Below are 17351 nucleotides of genomic sequence, written 5' to 3'. Positions count from 1 at the left end.
AATCCAAATTTGGAGATATTTTTCGTCAGTCATTACTTCTTCTAAATGAGTCATTGAAATTTTTTATGTTCTCAGGAACTTCATTTTTTTTTTAAATAATTGATTTTTGAGTTCTGGTCATTCTGGTTGTCAATCAATTTCAAAAGACATTTTTATTTCAACTTCCAAGTGAATTCGTCTTCTGAAAATTTCAGCAAAACCCATTCCTGAATAAATTTGAAATTCCACGAAGAGTCAAACTCGAAATAAATGGGTAGAAACCCCATGGGATTTTACCTTGAAAAAAAAAAGAAATGAAATGATTGAAAAAATATGACCTCTGGTATATACGAAATATTTATATTTACGAAATTAGTCTTTCTATACAATTTTCTCAATTTCCTTCACGCTTTCACGAGGATTCATTGAATGTGTAAATTATTTGATCTATTAGAGCCTGAGTGAACTTGCCTTATCCATTTTCTACATTCTACTATTTTTGCTTCGAGTCAAGTAAAAAAACCCCCCGAAAATAATCACTTTTTCCCCATTAAATAAATATAAATTCAAGTCAGTGGCACGTGTACTGTCCTACGCGCCTAAACGATTACAAAAAAAAAAGAATTACAGAATTAAAAAATGTATATGTACACAGGAGTCTAATGTACATCGAGCTGATCACCATTTTCCCCAGTGAATTTGTTAAAAAATTTTCTGTCACTCCGAGATATTTAAGGCACACCTCACGCTCTGTATTTTTCAATTTCATAATATATATAATATATATTTAAAATGTCTTCATACTTCTCGATATTGCATAAATATGTTTCCTCCGTTGTAACCACGAGAAAGAATAAGGAAAATTCTTAATCCTAAATTAACCAAATCGCTACAAGTTCTCCAATGATAATAAGAATAATAGATCTAATCATGTATATTACGTAGTATCTGTTTCTGTACATAAACCTATGTCTTTATGTCTCCATTAACTCAATTACAATTTACCAACGATTGTGGATAATTGTAAAATCGTTAATATTCACTCTTCTCACATTTTCCCATCATTTTCATTTCCTAGTGACAAATAATCGATGAGAAAAATTAAAAATTAATCAGAATTATTAGGACAATAATGTAGATGGGATGCAGATGAAACAACGAGGAAGTCTGTTTGACGACTTAAACAATTATTTTTACAGTATAAGAAACAATCGGAGGAATTGTTGGATTAATTTGATCATTCGATTCAGAGGGAAAATATTAATCTATTATTCTGGTTTCACTGCATTTTCCAGGGAAGATGATTCTTTTGGTTGATTTGGCAAAGTCAGGACTTCGCTGCTCATTCGAGCCACTATCACCTAATGGACGTTATCTGATAATAAAGGAATAGTCAATCGTTTTGTTCTCTTCCTAATAATGGAGTCGTGGGAGTTTTACGTTATCATCGGCTAATTGCACTTTACCTCCAACGTTATCTCATTTTTAATACTATATGGGTGATTAAAATGACTTAAAATGGGGGAATTTTTCATCGTATTGGATTAATGGGGAGCAGAGGACCTTTTGCATCCACAGATTTTCCTACTCGATTATTTACATGTCGACTTAACTTCGCATTCGCCCTGCGAATTTATTTTCAAATTGTTATTTATCGTTCAGTTTATAGGGCTTTCGCTGTTGCCTCTTGCTTTCAGTTCTCATATCTGTTTTCTTTGTTTTTTTTAAAATGATGATTCAATGGTGTAGAAAAATACTAGTGATACTCATTGTCGTTGCACAGGCAGTGTAGTTGATATCGATTTGTTTCTCTTCGCTAAGGCACCAAACTTTATTTCTTTTTTTTTTACTCGAATTCTCAGGCATTTCGAGATTCAACCTGCATGCTTCGACAAATTTAACGGCACATCTGCAACAAATTCGGGGAATTCAGGAATTAATTTTGGTGGTAGATAATCGATTTTAATTAATTCACAGTAATAATGTATCAGATTGTCGAATTATTCTGAGGAAAGAGAACAGATTCTCAACGAAATCTTGAAAAAAGGAGAGAAAAAAAATTGTGAAACAATATTGAAATAACAATTTTGTTTAAATTTGTTTGTGTGATTGTTAATAATTAATTGGTGTACCCCCAACAAGATTTATTTGAGAACCTTTTTGTGTTCTTAAATCAGCAGCTGAATATAAATACCTGATGGAGGTGTGAGAGTTTGTTCCCTATAATCCTTATAATGATGAACCGGTGGAGACGATGGATGTGGAGGTGGTGGGGGTGGATAAATGGGAATAGGTGGTGGATAATGAACAGGAGGTGGATAGTGCATCCAGAGGCCTGGGGCCCTGTAGGGTCCGGGTGGTAGCATTGGAACCCCATAAATTGGATGATGAATCGAGGTGTTGGCAGAGGCAACGAATGGATCGATTCTACCCCTAGGGTAGGAATGACTCGACGAGTATTTGACAGCATTGTCCTCGAGCTTGAGGAGATTCCTGAGGAAGCCAGGCTCTGGACTGGGTTTATCCTCACCTAAAATACTGGTGATACTGTACGAAGACAATTGCTTCTGGGATTGGACAGGGGGTGTTGTTGTGGGGGCTATTGGCTGGGGTGTGACACGTCTTTTTGATGCCTGATCTTCGAGGGTAACTCTCTCCAATTCTCTCAGTATTCTCTTCCTGGGGGAGACGACATTTGGATCTAAACGCGAGAGCTTGTCGATTATAAGAGTCAGTGCCTTCCCTGGGGTCACGTTGTTCGACTTTGTTGGGGGCTTTTGGGGCCTCGTGGGGGTCTCCGTCAGGAGGGGAAGGGGCCAAGGATCCAGGGGACGTCGACGTATGCGAGACAGTTGACGAGGTGGTGTCGAGAGACCATTTCGAGGGTCACGATGGTAATAGAAGTTGAACTCCGTTGTCACGCAGCGTCGTGGGTGGCTCTGCTTCCAACAGTGATCTCGCTGCCAGGGACTTGATTGGATCGACGAATTGTCATCCGATACTGAAACGTCAACAAAGAGTTTTCCATGAAAAACATATCCAAGGAAGGCACCGTTTTTTCACTTCCCTGAAGTCGTTAATTACTCAACGAATATCTCTGACTCTAAGAGAGTTATTAAAAATTTCCATTTAAATGTCATTCATGAGGGTAATTACAGTACTTAAAAAAACATGTTTACAAAAAAATTGTCCGGCTCTCTCAGATCGTGAGATATTTCTCGAAAACTAATTCATCAGTAAAAATAAAAAGCTATTTGGTACGGATCAATTAAACTACATTATTCGAAAATTAATCGAATAACAACTGATTAAAGGTGTGAAAAAGTGATGAATTACCACTGAGTGAAGTTGAGCTCTCCTGTCTATTCGGTGTGGTGCTAGCAGGGGGCCAAAAAGTTTTCTTGGGTACAGGAAACCATGTGGTCCTCTCGCCATCCCTCCTGTGTGACAGTTCAAGTATAAACTTGCCATCCTTAAAGAACTTCAATCTCCCTCCAGGTGTGGGTAAACAGTTAGCCTCTCTGTCAATAGCCCTGTCTCCCCTTGGGCTCGCCTGTGGCGATGAATTTTTACCATTGGCCTTGGCAAGGGCTGGATGCAGAGCGGGAGGATCACGCGAGCACATCTCTGTCGTGCCCCTCACGTACTCTACGTGAGTGGGACATTCTGATGACTTCTCCCGCATACTGATACCCTACCACCACCCATCCCTTCAACGTTTAACCTCTCATCTTCCACTCAATCCCCCCAAAATCTTCACTCTCCAGTCTACCTTTCCCTGGTGCCCCAGATGATCCCCAAATGATCGTCAGCCCAAAAACACCTCGAAAAAATCGTTGTCACATCACCAGAACCCCTGAACAAAATCCAACAGCCACTTATCCTCCACGATAACAAAAAAAATTGTTGTCAATCGACAGTCAGTCTCCACAGAGCCACATTGTCCCTCTCATCCTCGAGGATATTAAATGAAAAATCTGACAATCAGGGAAGAACCCACGAAGGGTGGAGGACGTGTTCGTGTCACGAAAGTCCAGGAATTCCCATTCCTGCCACTTGGCATCGACCCACAACCCACAACAAACTTCACCAGCCCCCAAAAACACCTCCAACAAGACAATTACTCACAAATACGTCAATTACCCCTTTTCACCAGTTAAAAAGTAATAAAATCCAGTGGTACACCACCCACGCACCAAACGGTGGCCCTTCCTCCTTGAAAAACTTGAATTCAACCCCACAATCGTCTTATTTACGCCTGACTCGGCACTTGATTACATTTACACGATTTTAGATTGTTTATCAGGATAATTGGAGGCTCTGATGTTCTTATTCGTCACTCAGTCACGATAATCACGATAATTTCAATAGTTCACTCTGGGTTACGTTGTGGACAAGTTCTGTGCGTTCCCTCAATGTTGGATCCACTCTAATTGAGATGAGAGTTATCATTCAGGGGCTCTGGGGATTTCGATGATTAAAATCCATGGAGTGCACCATGCTGGGTACATTGAACGTGTTGGAATGATTTATTCGTCTGTCTCAGTACCACAAAAAGACTCGAAGAGCTCCTGGAGGGAGACGATGCACTAAATAAAATCAGATGAAATATTTGTATTTGTCTGGTAGAAGGAAATAAATCGTCACTCGGATGGTAGAAATTTCCGCGCGTCGCCGGCTGATGGTTTTCTACCCAATTTCACTCGTCCAATCGTTTTCATACAACCGTCCACCATTTCTCGTTTCTTATTCCTCTTATTTTAACTTTCATTTTATTCTCCGTGCCGATGTTTCGATCCCCAAAAATTCCTAAATTACAACTGTGGATTGTTGCGCGGATTTATTTTCAATCATTCACTGGATTGTGATCCATCAGTGGAGGTTGTGGGGCACACCAGGCTGGGGGATTTAATTGGAGGATTTTGTGGTTGTGGATGGAAAATAAAGGAGAAAAAAACGTAATAATAATAAACGGAAAGCGGAACCCCGAGAAATTTTCTCTCGTGTCTACGTCCCGTGGGTTTAGACCTCTCACTTTTTTTAGGTAGTGTCTCACTCACTCTTGGGGACCGACAACACCTCCTCGTTTCTTCATGCCAAATGCGTTCCGCTGGGTTCAGGACGGTTTCGTGTTCCGCTTGTTCCTCGGGTTCGGCTGGTGAACCGTCGGGGATTAAAAATTCCATCTCTCCTCCACGGGGTTGAGGTTTTTTAACGGTTTTAGTCTGGGGGGGACACACGGTACTCCCACGTCTTCCTTCCATATTTTTTTAAATCTCCTTCTTATTCATAAACACAATATTCGAGTTTACAGATCAAAGGATCGAAAGGTTTCGGAGAAATTTTGCAATTTAGGGTGCAATTCTGATTGTCAGTGGATGTTTGTTATTTTGAATAATAGCTGTATTGTGGTTACAATTTATTTTGATGATTTTCTTTCTATTGGTTTTTAGGAATTTTTGGCACAATTCAGCCACAATAATTAGTCGGACCAGTCTGTCCTCTTGGAGTCGATCCGTGGGAAATTGGGAATGATAAAAAGGAAGATTTTGGAATCATGTCGATTCAAAATCGTGTCACGCATGATAATTTTGGTTACTTTTGATAGACTAGTTATTTTGTAATCATGAACGATCATTTGAAGAATCCGGTGCTGTTCGTCGGTGATATCGATGGAGATATCGATCTGTCACAGCCTCCGATGTCAGGGGAGGACTACATAAAACGTGTTGTGTAGGACAATAATAAACATTATATTTATTGGGATTCCCCAGGTAGATTCATCTTTTTTTGCTACTGATTTTTTTCTCTTCAGGATTGAAGCGAAACAATGTGAGGACGTCGTTGTAGCAAGGATCGACGAGGCTAGACTGAAAAAACCAACTGTCAATGTAAAAACTGTAATTATTGGCCATTGATGACAATTAATTCGAGTTTTATACCAATTTTAGATCATATCTCGATTGGTAGAAGGTCTTAGGGTACCTGAAACCTGATCAAATGTAATGCATCAAATTTGACATCCTTCGTTAATTGATATTTTCCAACAAATCCAGTAGTTTTTTATTTCAACGTATATCTAATAAAGCTTCATAATTAGAGTTTATTTCACTGTGTAAAATTTTGGCTTTTGGCTAATGGATTTTCCAGTGGAATTAATTGAGGAATTTTATTTTTGAAACAGCTGGGTGGATGTTTGGAAGCTCCAGAAAACCTCAGTCCCACGTATGAATGGCAGAAATGTCAGATTGATGATTTTTCGAGTGTCAGACTGAAGATCTCGAGGATAAAAGCTGAGAGAGAGAATTATCGCCAGTACAGCAGGACAACTGTGAAATTCGTAAGAAAATCCAGTCGTTAATTCTGTTGTGAATTCTGATTTAATCAAGTTCGATGCAGATTTTCTTCGTTCGTCTTGAAATAATGATCGCTTTCTTTTCAGCCAGATGTGGATGACAAAAATGGTTGGGTGAACTTTTGCCTCGGTTCTGCGGCTGAAGAATCGGCCCCTCGACATCCAACACTCGATATTATTTTTTGCTTGAATCAGGCACAAGTCGAGCAAGTGTTGGAGTACCTGATTGAAGAGGTGGAGTCCAGGGGAACAGTCGACTGTGACTTGGGACAGTGGATTTACGCCCTTCTGGCTGTTTTAGAGCTGCCACTAAATCCCGACGTTTGCTCATCCTTGAGGACTCTGGCGAGATCTTGTTCGGTGGCAAGAGCTAATTTGGTATTTAATTTGACATTTCCAATTTTGTGGAAAACTTTTATCCTTAAGTTTATTTAATTAATAATCATCAAGGGATTTAAGATTCATACCTTCATCGAATGGAAATTTCTAATTGAACGGGGGTATGACTCATCAATTAAATGAAAACTCTGGAGATTATACACTGGATATCCTGAAATGTTTGTACATAAATTTTCAATTGAATTTTCATTATTTTAGGATCCAGAAGAACACGAAAAGGTGAAAGCCCTGAATTTATTTATTTGTTTGGTGGCCAGGTACTTTCGACAACTGGACTTAGCAGATCCGTAACGAAAAAAAAAAGTTTGTGGGAAGAAAATAAAAAAAATTGATAAACTCTGTAATCTAAAAAAAGTATTTATTATCCATTACCATTTACGATCAATTAAATCACAAGAAGAACGTCTAAATGACACGAATGATTCGAATTTCTCCGAAGAAAGACCGAGACTCATACAATGCATCAATATTAAAATAGGAAAATCATACACCGTGTTCTTAACTAAATTATCAATAATTATAACATCAGTTACGTTTTGTCTTCAGGTTTTTATAATACCCAACTTGTTCATCAGCCAATGGACTCCTGATCCTGAATCAGAGCCGTCGCTAATCTCTCAAGGTCGTCGAAGCTCAGACTATTGACTTTATTCCTTAAATCCTTTATCAACTCATTGACTATTGATTCAGTCTCAGATTCACTGTAATAGTGTTTGAGGATTTTCGTTACTGATTCTCGAAGCAGAACTGTTCCACATTTAGTTACTTGTGGTTCGTCACTCGGTCCTTGGGACGATTTCTTCACTACGAGGTTTAATTTTATTCCATCCTTTATTCCTGGATAAAAACTCAGGGGATTTTCGTCTGAAAAATGAAGAAAATCAGAAAAAAATCCTGAAAATAAAAAATTATACGAATATTCCAGAACCTGCAAGTGCTTTTCCAGTCAACAAAAGTTTCTGCTGAGGTACATCAACACCCAAAAGCTCTCTGACTCTGTTTTTCAGTTCCAGAACAGTCGCCGTAGGTGATATCTACCACAAAAGAAATAAAAACAATCTAATTGTATATTAATTTGTGTAAAAGGGATTAATCCAACATCGAGTGACTGATTTGTTGTTCAGATATATTAATAGAATTCCTGGAAATTATAAAATGTGCTGGACAGTGAGAGGTTTAGAATCCAATAAAAATGGTGAGAAAAAACCCACCAAATTAATTTGACAAATTGGATCAATTCTGGAAGGATTGATGATGAAAGGAAATCGTGCTGTCACTCAGGTGACTCAATTCAACTCACCTCAACCACACAAGCCTTTCCTTGCAATATCTTTACCAAAACCTTCATGATGGATATCCCTAGGTGCTGAATTCCCTCGCGAAATTTAATCCCTCGCCTTCCGAATTCCCACGTCAAAGTCCTGACGATAAACAACAGTACGTGGACAACGTCGATGTCTTCCCATTCATTTTACTTTGCAGGTTAATTTCCTCGAGGCTTACGTATTCATGATTCACTGTGTGTGTACCACATGGAATGATACATGCAGGAATTAAATAGAATTGCGAGATTCTGATTGGATGAGAGCACGTTACCGTTGACTTTTTGGCGGTCGTTCGAACTCTTGAGGTTATAAAGGATTTTCAGAGTTTTTTTTTGAGTGTTTCGAGTTTTCTGCAACGAATTATCGGAATTTTCGTAAGATTATGGAGGAGGACAGAGGTGAGTCGAACATGGAAAGCATTGACGAAGGAAAATCAACGAGAATCACCTGTCGTGGGGATCTCACTCCTTTTTTTGAGAAGAGGGATCACAGCATCAATCAAATTCATCAGACTGAGGTGATTATGAAAGAAAATTAATCCTCAATTTATGAGGTGTCATTTAATGTTTAGTAAATGGGTATAGGATTTATTAGTTTCTAAATCTTTAGAATTTTTAATTACTTTTTGAATGAATGTGCCTAGGTCCCTCAGATCTGCAAAGACGAGCCCTGCCAGCTGGGAGTGGACGAGGCAGGGAGGGGTCCAGTCCTGGGGCCAATGGTCTATGGGATAGCGTATGCCCCTCTCTCTAGGAAGCAGTTGCTGGTAGATCTCGGGTGTGCAGACTCCAAGACCCTCACCGAGGACAAGAGGGACGAGATATTTGATAAAATCTGCGACAACCACGATGACATGGGATGGATCGTGGAGGCCATATCCCCGAACAGCATCACCACCAGCATGTATAGAAGATCGAAGACGTCCTTGAACGAGGTCTCCATGAATTCAGCAATAGGATTGATTAAACGAGCCATCGAGGCTGGTGCCAACATTGTGGAGGTGTACGTGGACACTGTGGGAAAACCAGAGAAGTATCAGGCAAAGCTAAAGGCCATTTTCCCAGACATCCCCAAGATTGTGGTAGCCAAGAAGGCTGACTCGACGTATCCCATCGTCTCAGCTGCCAGTATATGCGCCAAAGTCTCCAGGGATCACGCCCTGAGGGCCTGGAGATTCAGGGAGGGATCACCAAAGGGTGAGCATGGCAGTGGATACCCCAATGATCCTCTCACCAAGAAGTGGATGAGTGAGAACGTCGATCCTGTTTTCGGATATCCACAGATCGTCAGGTTCAGCTGGTCCACTGCTCAGACCATCCTGGGGGAGAAAGCGGTTGACGTTGAATGGGAAGACATCGATGACGAGGACCTCCAGACTGAACCCAATGAGCAGAAGATCTCCAAATTCTTTGAGAAGCCTCAGAGGAAGAGCCACGAGTTTTTTACTGATCGACGTCTCGCTGTAACTCATGAGCTTTAAATAGTGAATTCATTGTTTTAATTATTTCTAAGGCAGCAATGAAAAATCAAGTCTTTCGTAATTTTTTTTTATATACATAATGTATTTGGTGGGAAAATTTTTTATGAAAAGAAAACGGAATTAATTCTGTAATTGATTTTTTTTTCGTTTGTTGCATTTGAATCTTAGGATTTCGCGGGGATTTTATTTAATCGATCATCAGCTGATTAGTGCATGTGGTAAAGCGCTTGGAGTAGTGAACGCAGGGTTTCTTGTTTATATAGAGATTTTCCTGTTTTTAATTAGTGAATAATTGGGGAAATGAGCAAAAAGGGGAGAGGAAAGCAGGGGGACCTTGGAAAAGCGCTTCTTCGAGATCGTTTCGGAGTGAACAGGTCGAAACGTGGGGCTAAAGAGGGTTCATTGGTGAGGTTATGACATACATGTGTTCTAAATAACATGTTGAACTATAAAACCTCTCATTCTTCAATCTAATCCATAAGATAAAGTTTCTTTTTTACTTTTTCCACTTTTTTTTAAAACTCGATACGTAATTTTCTCTATCTCACATCTCAACAACACAACTCGTCTAATCGAATAATAAAATGTAATTCCTGAATACGATAATCAATCTAAATAAAAAAAACAGATAAAATTTCAAACGAATTACAGTATTTCTTTTAATTATAGGTAATTAAAGAAAAATAATTCGGAATGATTGGTACTGTCTCCCCAAATATATGAATAATTGTATATACTATTTTGGATCATGAAAAATATATAGGAACATTATTTTTTGATTGATTGTAAATGCAGGATAATGAATGATATAAATAAAAATTGAATTGTTTTATAGCTCCACACATCAGACATAAATGACGGTTATCAATGGGACCGTTTGAATCTCTCCTCAGTGACAGAGGAGAGTTCCTTCCAGGAGTTCCTGTCGACAGCTCAGCTGGCAGGCACCGAATTCCACGCCGAGAAGCTCAACATCAAATACGTGAATCCCCAGAGTGGAATTGGAATTCTATCGGAGAGTGAAAGATCAGCGCTCCTGGAGTTGCATAAATCGAATGAGTCCCTGCTGAAGATCCCCAGGAGGCCGAAGTGGGACGCCCACACGAGTGCTCACGAGCTCCAGACGAAGGAGAAAGAGGACTTCCTGGAGTGGAGAAGACAATTGGCTCTTCTCCAAGAGGCCCAGGGGCTCACACTGACTCCATATGAGAAGAATCTGGAGTTCTGGAGGCAACTCTGGAGGGTCGTCGAGAGGAGTGACATCATCGTCCAGATCGTCGACGCCAGGAATCCTCTTTTGTTCCGTTGCGAAGACCTCGAGAAGTACGTGAAGGAGATTGACGAGCACAAGAGGAACGTCATCCTCGTGAATAAGGCAGATTTCTTGACCCAGAGCCAGCGAATCCTGTGGACTGAATATTTTACCAATATCGGGGTGAGGATTGCATTTTTTTCGGCTACAGAGGCCGCTGAGTCAATCAAGTCTCAAATTCCTGGAGGAGAGGTGATTAGAAACAGAAAGAGGAGTTCGAGGATTTCTGAGAGTTTCCAGGAAGATTTATGCACTCCTGAGAACGAAGAGGGTAAGGATGATGAAGAGGATGAAGAGGATGAGGAGGACGAGGAGTCCTCTTATTGCTCAGACTTTGCCTCCGGTAGTGAATATGAGAGTGCCAACGAGGATTTGACTAACGGAAACTCTCAAGAAGAGGAAATTCCTGATGAAAAACCAAAAGATTTTTCCAATTCTCCAGCGCTGTTATGTCGAGATAAATTGATCGAATTTTTCAAATCTATGGGGAAGGACTTGAAGAAATACACTGAGGGGGTGACGACCGTGGGACTGGTGGGATATCCCAATGTGGGGAAGAGCAGTACGATAAATGCTATTTTGATGGACAAGAAGGTCTCGGTTTCTGCCACTCCAGGAAAGACCAAACACTTTCAGACACTTTTCGTGGATAAAGAGCTGATGCTGTGTGACTGTCCAGGCCTGGTGATGCCCAGTTTTGTCTGCACCAAAGCAGAAATGGTGCTCAATGGTATTTTACCCATTGACCAGCTGAGAGACCATGTGCCTGCTGTCACACTCCTGGCGACGCTTATTCCAAGACATGTGCTGGAAGATATTTATGGCATCATGATACCCAAACCTGGGGATGGGGAGGACCCCGAGAGGCCCCCCACGTCTGAGGAGCTGCTCAATACTTATGGATATTATCGAGGATTTATGACGCAAAATGGACAACCAGACAATCCCAGATCAGCTCGTTATCTCCTCAAGGACTTTGTGAATGGCAAGCTTCTGTACTCTGTGGCTCCACCAACGCAGAATCAAGAGACATTCCACTCATTCCCTCTCAGACGAAAGCCCATTCCTGACACCAGAGCTCTTCCCCCGAGGCAGGTTCGAGCTAGTCGAGGGGTTGCGGTGAACACCGAGGAGATGGACAGAATGTTCTTTCAGGGGAACAACAGTGGAGTCCACGTGAAGGGACGCCCAGGATCTGCCAAGGTACAACCAGAAAACCTCGGGGACAAGCCCTGGAAGAAGATGAATAAGCATGGGAATAAGAAGAAACGAGAGAAGACTAGGAGGCTCTACGCACACCTGGACCAACACTAAAATAATCCAGTGTTGATTAATTGAGATAAATTCATGTTTTTTCTACTGTGATGTATATATTTCTTCCTCCCTCATTTTCCTTAATCCAGAAGCAAGAATTTGGTAATAAATAAAATCAATTATAGCTCCTTCTCCATTTATTCAAATGTTTCTTGTCTTCTCTCGATTAATTTTCGGGAGTCACAGCTGATCGTTCAGGTTCTTTAATTCTCATTCGGACGTACGACTGGAGTTTAAACGAATCTTATGGATTTAATGTGGAACAGGTTTTTCGTTAATTAAAAAAATCGCAGGGAACATCATCACAATGAAATTGGAAGGACTTGCTCATTCTACGTGAATTGAACTCTCAATATTGTTGATGAATATCAATTATTTAAAAAATCATGAAGTTTGTGTCGACCAATTGCTCATGAAAATGCATCGCAGATGCATTAAGATGAATTAAAGAACGTTCAACCTCTTCTTCTCATTCAATTTCTATTTACAATTGTTAATTATATAGTTATTCGTCCTGTTCCTTGGCACTCGTCCTCTTTGTCCAATGATTCGAAGTTCTGAGGCTACAAAATTAAATTAAAAATTATTGTTACTCTCAGTTGTTCCACTTCAGATTATTCAGTAAAATAGTATGGTGTGTAGCATCGGTCGTTGGAATTTGGTTGACTCGAACTCGTAGAGAAGGCTGTCGATGTCGTTGTCCAAGTCGTCAGAATTCGCCAACTGAAATAGAGAAATTGTCTCATTATGTAATTTATTATTCTAGCATCAATTGCAATTTTCTGTCACGTCTTATTGTACAATACCGTTGTTACTAATTCACAGATGAGGAAGGATCCGACTGTCGCCTCCTCGTGATTATCCTGGATGTCGATATTAATGAGATGAACTGGCTGATTGTCCACGGGAGTTCTGGATTCCATGTACTCGATCACTTGGTCGTAGACACGTTCCTCACACGTCACTAACAAATCGAATTTCTCTTTGCTCAGTTGAAAACGCTCTGGCCTCGGTTTTATCCGTCGATTGCGGTCTAACATGTGTAGCAAACCCATCTGTGTGTATCTGAGTTGTTGAAATAATTGTACAGAGTCAAGGAAATATTGTTTTGCATTGGTTACAAAGTTTAACAATTATCCCTCGATGATTCACCTAGAAATGAACATCCATCACAGGCAGAAGACACTACTCCCTGAATATCTGAAGAAGAACAAATTTTAGAGAAAAAAAGTATAAACATTCTTTGTAGAGAGTTTTCTCCCCAAAAAAAAATTCCTCTTATATTTTTCTCTAAATTCAGTAATTCCTTAAATATTCCCCTAATCAAAGTTGAAAAAGAGGCAAGTGCACCCCTCACTTGGTTCAGTTTTTCCAATATATTTCAGAGATGACGGGAGATACCATAATTTTTGTCATACTCTTTTTTATAGAGTTTAGTGAGATCTATGATAATGATTATGATAAATATTTCGCTATCTTCCTTAATTCCGGAGATATTCTTGAAAAACCTATCATAGGGGGAAGTTGACTTGCTTCTTTCAACCACTTCACTAGTTTTATATCTTCTGAGGTTTTTAGGTTCTTCAGAAAAATATCGTGATGTCAATTAAACATAGGCTTTAACGTTGTTAAGGATACAGTTGTTTATCCTTGGCTAGCAAATCGTTATAGATTTCGTCGTAGGTCGTGCCAAAATCGTAAACATTTGGTCTGTCAGGACCACTCCCTGGAAGTTTCACTTTGTCCCCCGTCCCGAAAGACTTGACATTGAATCCCTTTTTGCTAAAAATACGAAATCCAGATAAATTAATTGACAATCCTGAGAGCCCCACCAATTTTACTACCCTCCGAATTCTGATTTTACCTCAAAAAGGCATGTGCCTCCATACTCCTATTCATGTTACTAGAACATATGACAGCGACGCTCAAAGACTTGGACGATGGCATTTTACCGATACAAACGACAATTTCACGTGAAAATTCCCCGATATAGAAATACAATATCGAATTATCAATATAATCTACGTAAAAAATATGTTTCGTCTATCAAGGTTGCAATTAACCTTCAAACCCTCCAATCCCAGATTAAAATCAATTAAAATGTGCAATTGATCTATCTCCGGTGCTCTATCTTCGAAGAAAACGGAAGTTGCAAGTTAATGAATTAATTTTAGTGTCAATACAATTCTCGCTGGCTTATAATGGAATTTCCCTGATACTTTCTCCCTTGAAATTGTTTTCATTCACCCAAAACCAGAGAAGATGCCCTACGTGTCTGCGCAAGTGCAGAAGTGCTAGGGCTGCAGCGACCTCTGCGTTTTTTCCTTTATTTGAAAAATAATAATGAGTTCCTTAGATTTTATTTAACGCAATGAAATTCCAGAGAAAAGTGATGCACTTGCTTCATCAGGGAGAAGGAATGCTCTAGTATTTTATTTATGAGAGAATGATGAAATATTCACTAAAAAATATTCAAAAAATGTGATCACCAGAAGAATAGACCTGGAGAACAATTGTAGTACCGACCTCTCGGTAAGGGCGACGCGATAATCTTACAGTGTAGATAAGGTATGATACAGGGAGGTATTGCCAAGCTTTGATGTCGCCGACACCAAAACAGGGGACAAGTACCTTCAGACGTCGTACGTAGCACAGTATAACGCCTTCTCCTCATGTGCGTTTCATCCCCACAATTCAGCGATTTCTGGCGTTTGCATTTGAATGCCAGTCGAGTCGTTTGATTTTTGTCTACAAAAGCATAAATGAACAATGGGTATATGATTATTTCAATACGAGAGATTCATCCCCAGTATTGACTATTTTTTCATAAATCAAGTAATTAAAGTGAAACTCTTTCCACGTCACCCAAGGGGTAGAGTGCTTGACGCGTTTTTTTTAACGTGGTATCCCCTGTAGGCCTAATCCACGAAGTCAATAAATGGGAAATTGTTATGATTTGAAAACCTGGAATCAAAAAAGAACCATGACATTTATTAATAATAAATAATAATGAATGAATAATAAATTCATCAATTTCTATGGATATTCGTAACTTTTCGTGAGGTTTCCTAGTTTAAAGAATTGGAATCTGAAAAGGAAGTTCTGATCGCTGGAAATCGTTCTCTGGCCGAAGTCAATCTAGCAAAGCAACCCCAACTCGAGGAGAATAAAAAAGCATTACATGAACTGTCTGAAAGAAAGGCTGTGAGCTGCTGCTGAAATTGAAGAAGAATCGAAAGTAATTATTTAAGCAATTATATAAACAATTATCAAATGATAATTATGATTTTTATTTGTATTCTCCTTTGTGTCCAGAAAATAGCTGAGAAATTCTTGTCGGGAGATACAGAAGTCGATGAATTCCTGGATCAATTCTTGACCTGAAGAAAGATAATGCATTTACGAAAGGTGAAGGTAGACAAAATGCGAGAGCTTAAGAGGAGACCGAAATCGTCAACAGGGAATTATCCTAATGTGGATCAAAATAATTCCCACGATAGCCTTCATCTCAGACAAGACAAAAGACTACATCGTAGGCCTCACGGACCTCGGAAATTGCGACGATTTTTCCGCAGAGATGATGGAGTGGAGAATAGTCCAGTCTGGTGCAATATCATACGCTGGTGACCTGTTGAATCCACCAGAAAAGGGAAAGAAGCCGTCCAATCTACTCTTTGGAAACAAAAAACCAAAAACAATTCGAGGTAGAACGAATTCTGGCCACAGTGGTTCTGATAACGAATGATTTATTCTCATTCGATCGGATTTTCCTAGTTATTCGCATACCTTTTTGGATTATTATTATTTTTTTACATCACGCACACTGATAAATGATAAAGTACGAATTGAATCAATCTGATCAAACACAATAAACATTTATTTATGGGTTTATATTGAATTTTTATTTGAGTTATAAATACCTTCAGCCCTCCTTATAAGTAAAAACTGAAATATAAAAATGTTTCATCAGGAATATTATGGAATGATATCACTTTTACATGACCTGCATACAGAAATAAATTTATAGTAGTTTTCAAAAAGTGCACTATCCACTCTGGGTCGAATTTAAAGATTACCACACACTGAAAAGACACACAAAACATTGGCTTTTAAAATTGTATTTAATCGGTAAATACTACATATACATATTAGGCTACGGTGCATTTACCTGGATATATGAAAGTATTTTTGAATGAACCTTTTTGTTTAGACTCATCTCGCTCATTCCACAGGGTCTTCCCATCGCAGGCACAAATTCTTTTCGTATTTTCGAAGACTCCTGAAGATCTCGCGATAATTCCACACGCTAGTCTGTGGAATAAATTATTAAAAGTGTCGAGTAAAAGCAATACGAAAGAAATCATTCATAAACTCACTTCTGGCCACTATTTCCATCAAATTTTAATGTTGAACTATTCCCCTTGTCCAGAACACCGGTCGCCTCTGTATTAGCCTCAACCATTTTCTCTTCACTCTCTAATATTTCCTTTCGTTTTCTCAATTTAGTCAATAGTATATAGACTCGTCCTTGAATCCCATGATAGTCTAATTCTTTTCTAACGACTTCTGCGGTCTGTGATATAGTCTGAAAGGCATTGGTCATTTCAAAAGCCTGACTTTTTTCTGATAACGTCTCAGCAGTTCCCTTCGTAGATTTTGAAATTTCCTTACCCAATTGTCCAGCTTTTTTACCCAGCTCCGTTTTTCCTGCCTCGTCGATGACTCCCTGTACCTTCTCCTTCATCCCTCCAGCTTCCCTTTTAATAACTCTGAGCTCTTCGATGCCTCAGATTCCACTGATTGGAATTTTTGACGAGCTGATTTCAAAGCCTTCCACTGCTGATTATTTGTGTTTCAACGAATTAACAGTTATTAAAAATATCTTCACAAATTTGTCAGTGATGTTTACTTGATTTACTTCAATAATAATTTAATATCATACTTACTGTTTTGGGCGAAGATATAAAATACGACGTAAATTTAAGGCCCGGATGAATTATCTGGAAAATATAATTTACTCCGAAATTTGGACTGCTAGTTACTCCGGAAATTAATCGTTTTTTCCAATAATTGTTAGCTAGCACCGTAATGGTTGTCAACAACTAGAGCGCTAGCTAACAATTATCGGAAAAATCAATTAATTGGTGGAGTAATTAGGAGTGCCAATTTTGGAGTAAATCATCTTTT

General features: G+C 39.2%; 6 protein-coding genes and 1 long non-coding RNA gene across 10 annotated transcripts; 3 read left to right on the top strand and 4 right to left on the bottom strand.

The window, feature by feature from the left end:
• Positions 1-318: 318 nt before the first annotated feature.
• H (Hairless) lies at positions 319-5038 on the bottom strand. The gene is made up of 3 exons (XM_011303597.1): positions 3316-5038; positions 2174-2980; positions 319-1888 (listed from the first exon to the last, which is right to left on the bottom strand). Exons 1-3 carry the CDS (start codon positions 3662-3664, stop codon positions 1854-1856), a joined length of 1191 nt encoding a protein of 396 aa, XP_011301899.1. The 5' UTR covers positions 3665-5038; the 3' UTR covers positions 319-1853.
• Positions 5039-5174: 136 nt separating this feature from the next.
• Gem2 (Gemin 2) lies at positions 5175-7087 on the top strand. 3 transcript variants are annotated; one of them, XM_011303594.1, is made up of 6 exons: positions 5175-5349; positions 5433-5712; positions 5795-5870; positions 6164-6319; positions 6422-6712; positions 6932-7087. In XM_011303594.1, the coding sequence occupies exons 2-6, from the start codon at positions 5606-5608 to the stop codon at positions 7022-7024; spliced, it is 723 nt and encodes a 240-aa protein (XP_011301896.1). In that variant the 5' UTR covers positions 5175-5349; positions 5433-5605; the 3' UTR covers positions 7025-7087. The 3 variants fall into 3 exon arrangements, with proteins under 3 accessions (XP_011301896.1, XP_011301895.1, XP_011301894.1); XM_011303593.1 differs by having other exon boundaries at positions 5182-5349; positions 5453-5712; positions 5795-5879; XM_011303592.1 differs by having other exon boundaries at positions 5182-5349; positions 5795-5879.
• On the bottom strand, positions 7075-8226 carry LOC105265840 (ubiquitin-like protein 4A). The gene is made up of 3 exons (XM_011303595.1): positions 8034-8226; positions 7662-7767; positions 7075-7597 (listed from the first exon to the last, which is right to left on the bottom strand). Exons 1-3 carry the CDS (start codon positions 8079-8081, stop codon positions 7305-7307), a joined length of 447 nt encoding a protein of 148 aa, XP_011301897.1. The 5' UTR covers positions 8082-8226; the 3' UTR covers positions 7075-7304.
• A 118-nt stretch (positions 8227-8344) lies between these two features.
• On the top strand, positions 8345-9625 carry LOC105265836 (ribonuclease H2 subunit A). Its single transcript, XM_011303589.1, has 2 exons — positions 8345-8575; positions 8702-9625. The coding sequence occupies exons 1-2, from the start codon at positions 8441-8443 to the stop codon at positions 9536-9538; spliced, it is 972 nt and encodes a 323-aa protein (XP_011301891.1). The 5' UTR covers positions 8345-8440; the 3' UTR covers positions 9539-9625.
• On the top strand, positions 9621-12304 carry Ns3 (nucleostemin 3). The gene is made up of 2 exons (XM_011303590.1): positions 9621-9943; positions 10374-12304. The coding sequence occupies exons 1-2, from the start codon at positions 9839-9841 to the stop codon at positions 12162-12164; spliced, it is 1896 nt and encodes a 631-aa protein (XP_011301892.1). The 5' UTR covers positions 9621-9838; the 3' UTR covers positions 12165-12304.
• On the bottom strand, positions 12284-14432 carry Ssu72 (Ssu72 CTD phosphatase). The gene is made up of 4 exons (XM_011303591.1): positions 14029-14432; positions 13803-13946; positions 12971-13229; positions 12284-12887 (listed from the first exon to the last, which is right to left on the bottom strand). Exons 1-4 carry the CDS (start codon positions 14109-14111, stop codon positions 12783-12785), a joined length of 591 nt encoding a protein of 196 aa, XP_011301893.1. The 5' UTR covers positions 14112-14432; the 3' UTR covers positions 12284-12782.
• Positions 14433-16338: 1906 nt separating this feature from the next.
• Positions 16339-17209, bottom strand: LOC105265835 (uncharacterized). 2 transcript variants are annotated; one of them, XR_892106.1, is made up of 4 exons: positions 17111-17209; positions 16836-17003; positions 16541-16749; positions 16339-16475 (listed from the first exon to the last, which is right to left on the bottom strand). It is a non-coding gene; the product is annotated as an uncharacterized lncRNA (long non-coding RNA). The 2 variants fall into 2 exon arrangements; XR_892105.1 differs by having other exon boundaries at positions 16836-17209.
• Positions 17210-17351: the final 142 nt, after the last annotated feature.

This window comes from Fopius arisanus, unplaced genomic scaffold (genome assembly GCF_000806365.1).
Source record: "Fopius arisanus strain USDA-PBARC FA_bdor unplaced genomic scaffold, ASM80636v1 scaffold00032, whole genome shotgun sequence".
NCBI classification, from domain to species: Eukaryota; Metazoa; Arthropoda; class Insecta; order Hymenoptera; family Braconidae; genus Fopius; species Fopius arisanus.
This window is presented reverse-complemented; position numbering and strand designations above follow the sequence as displayed.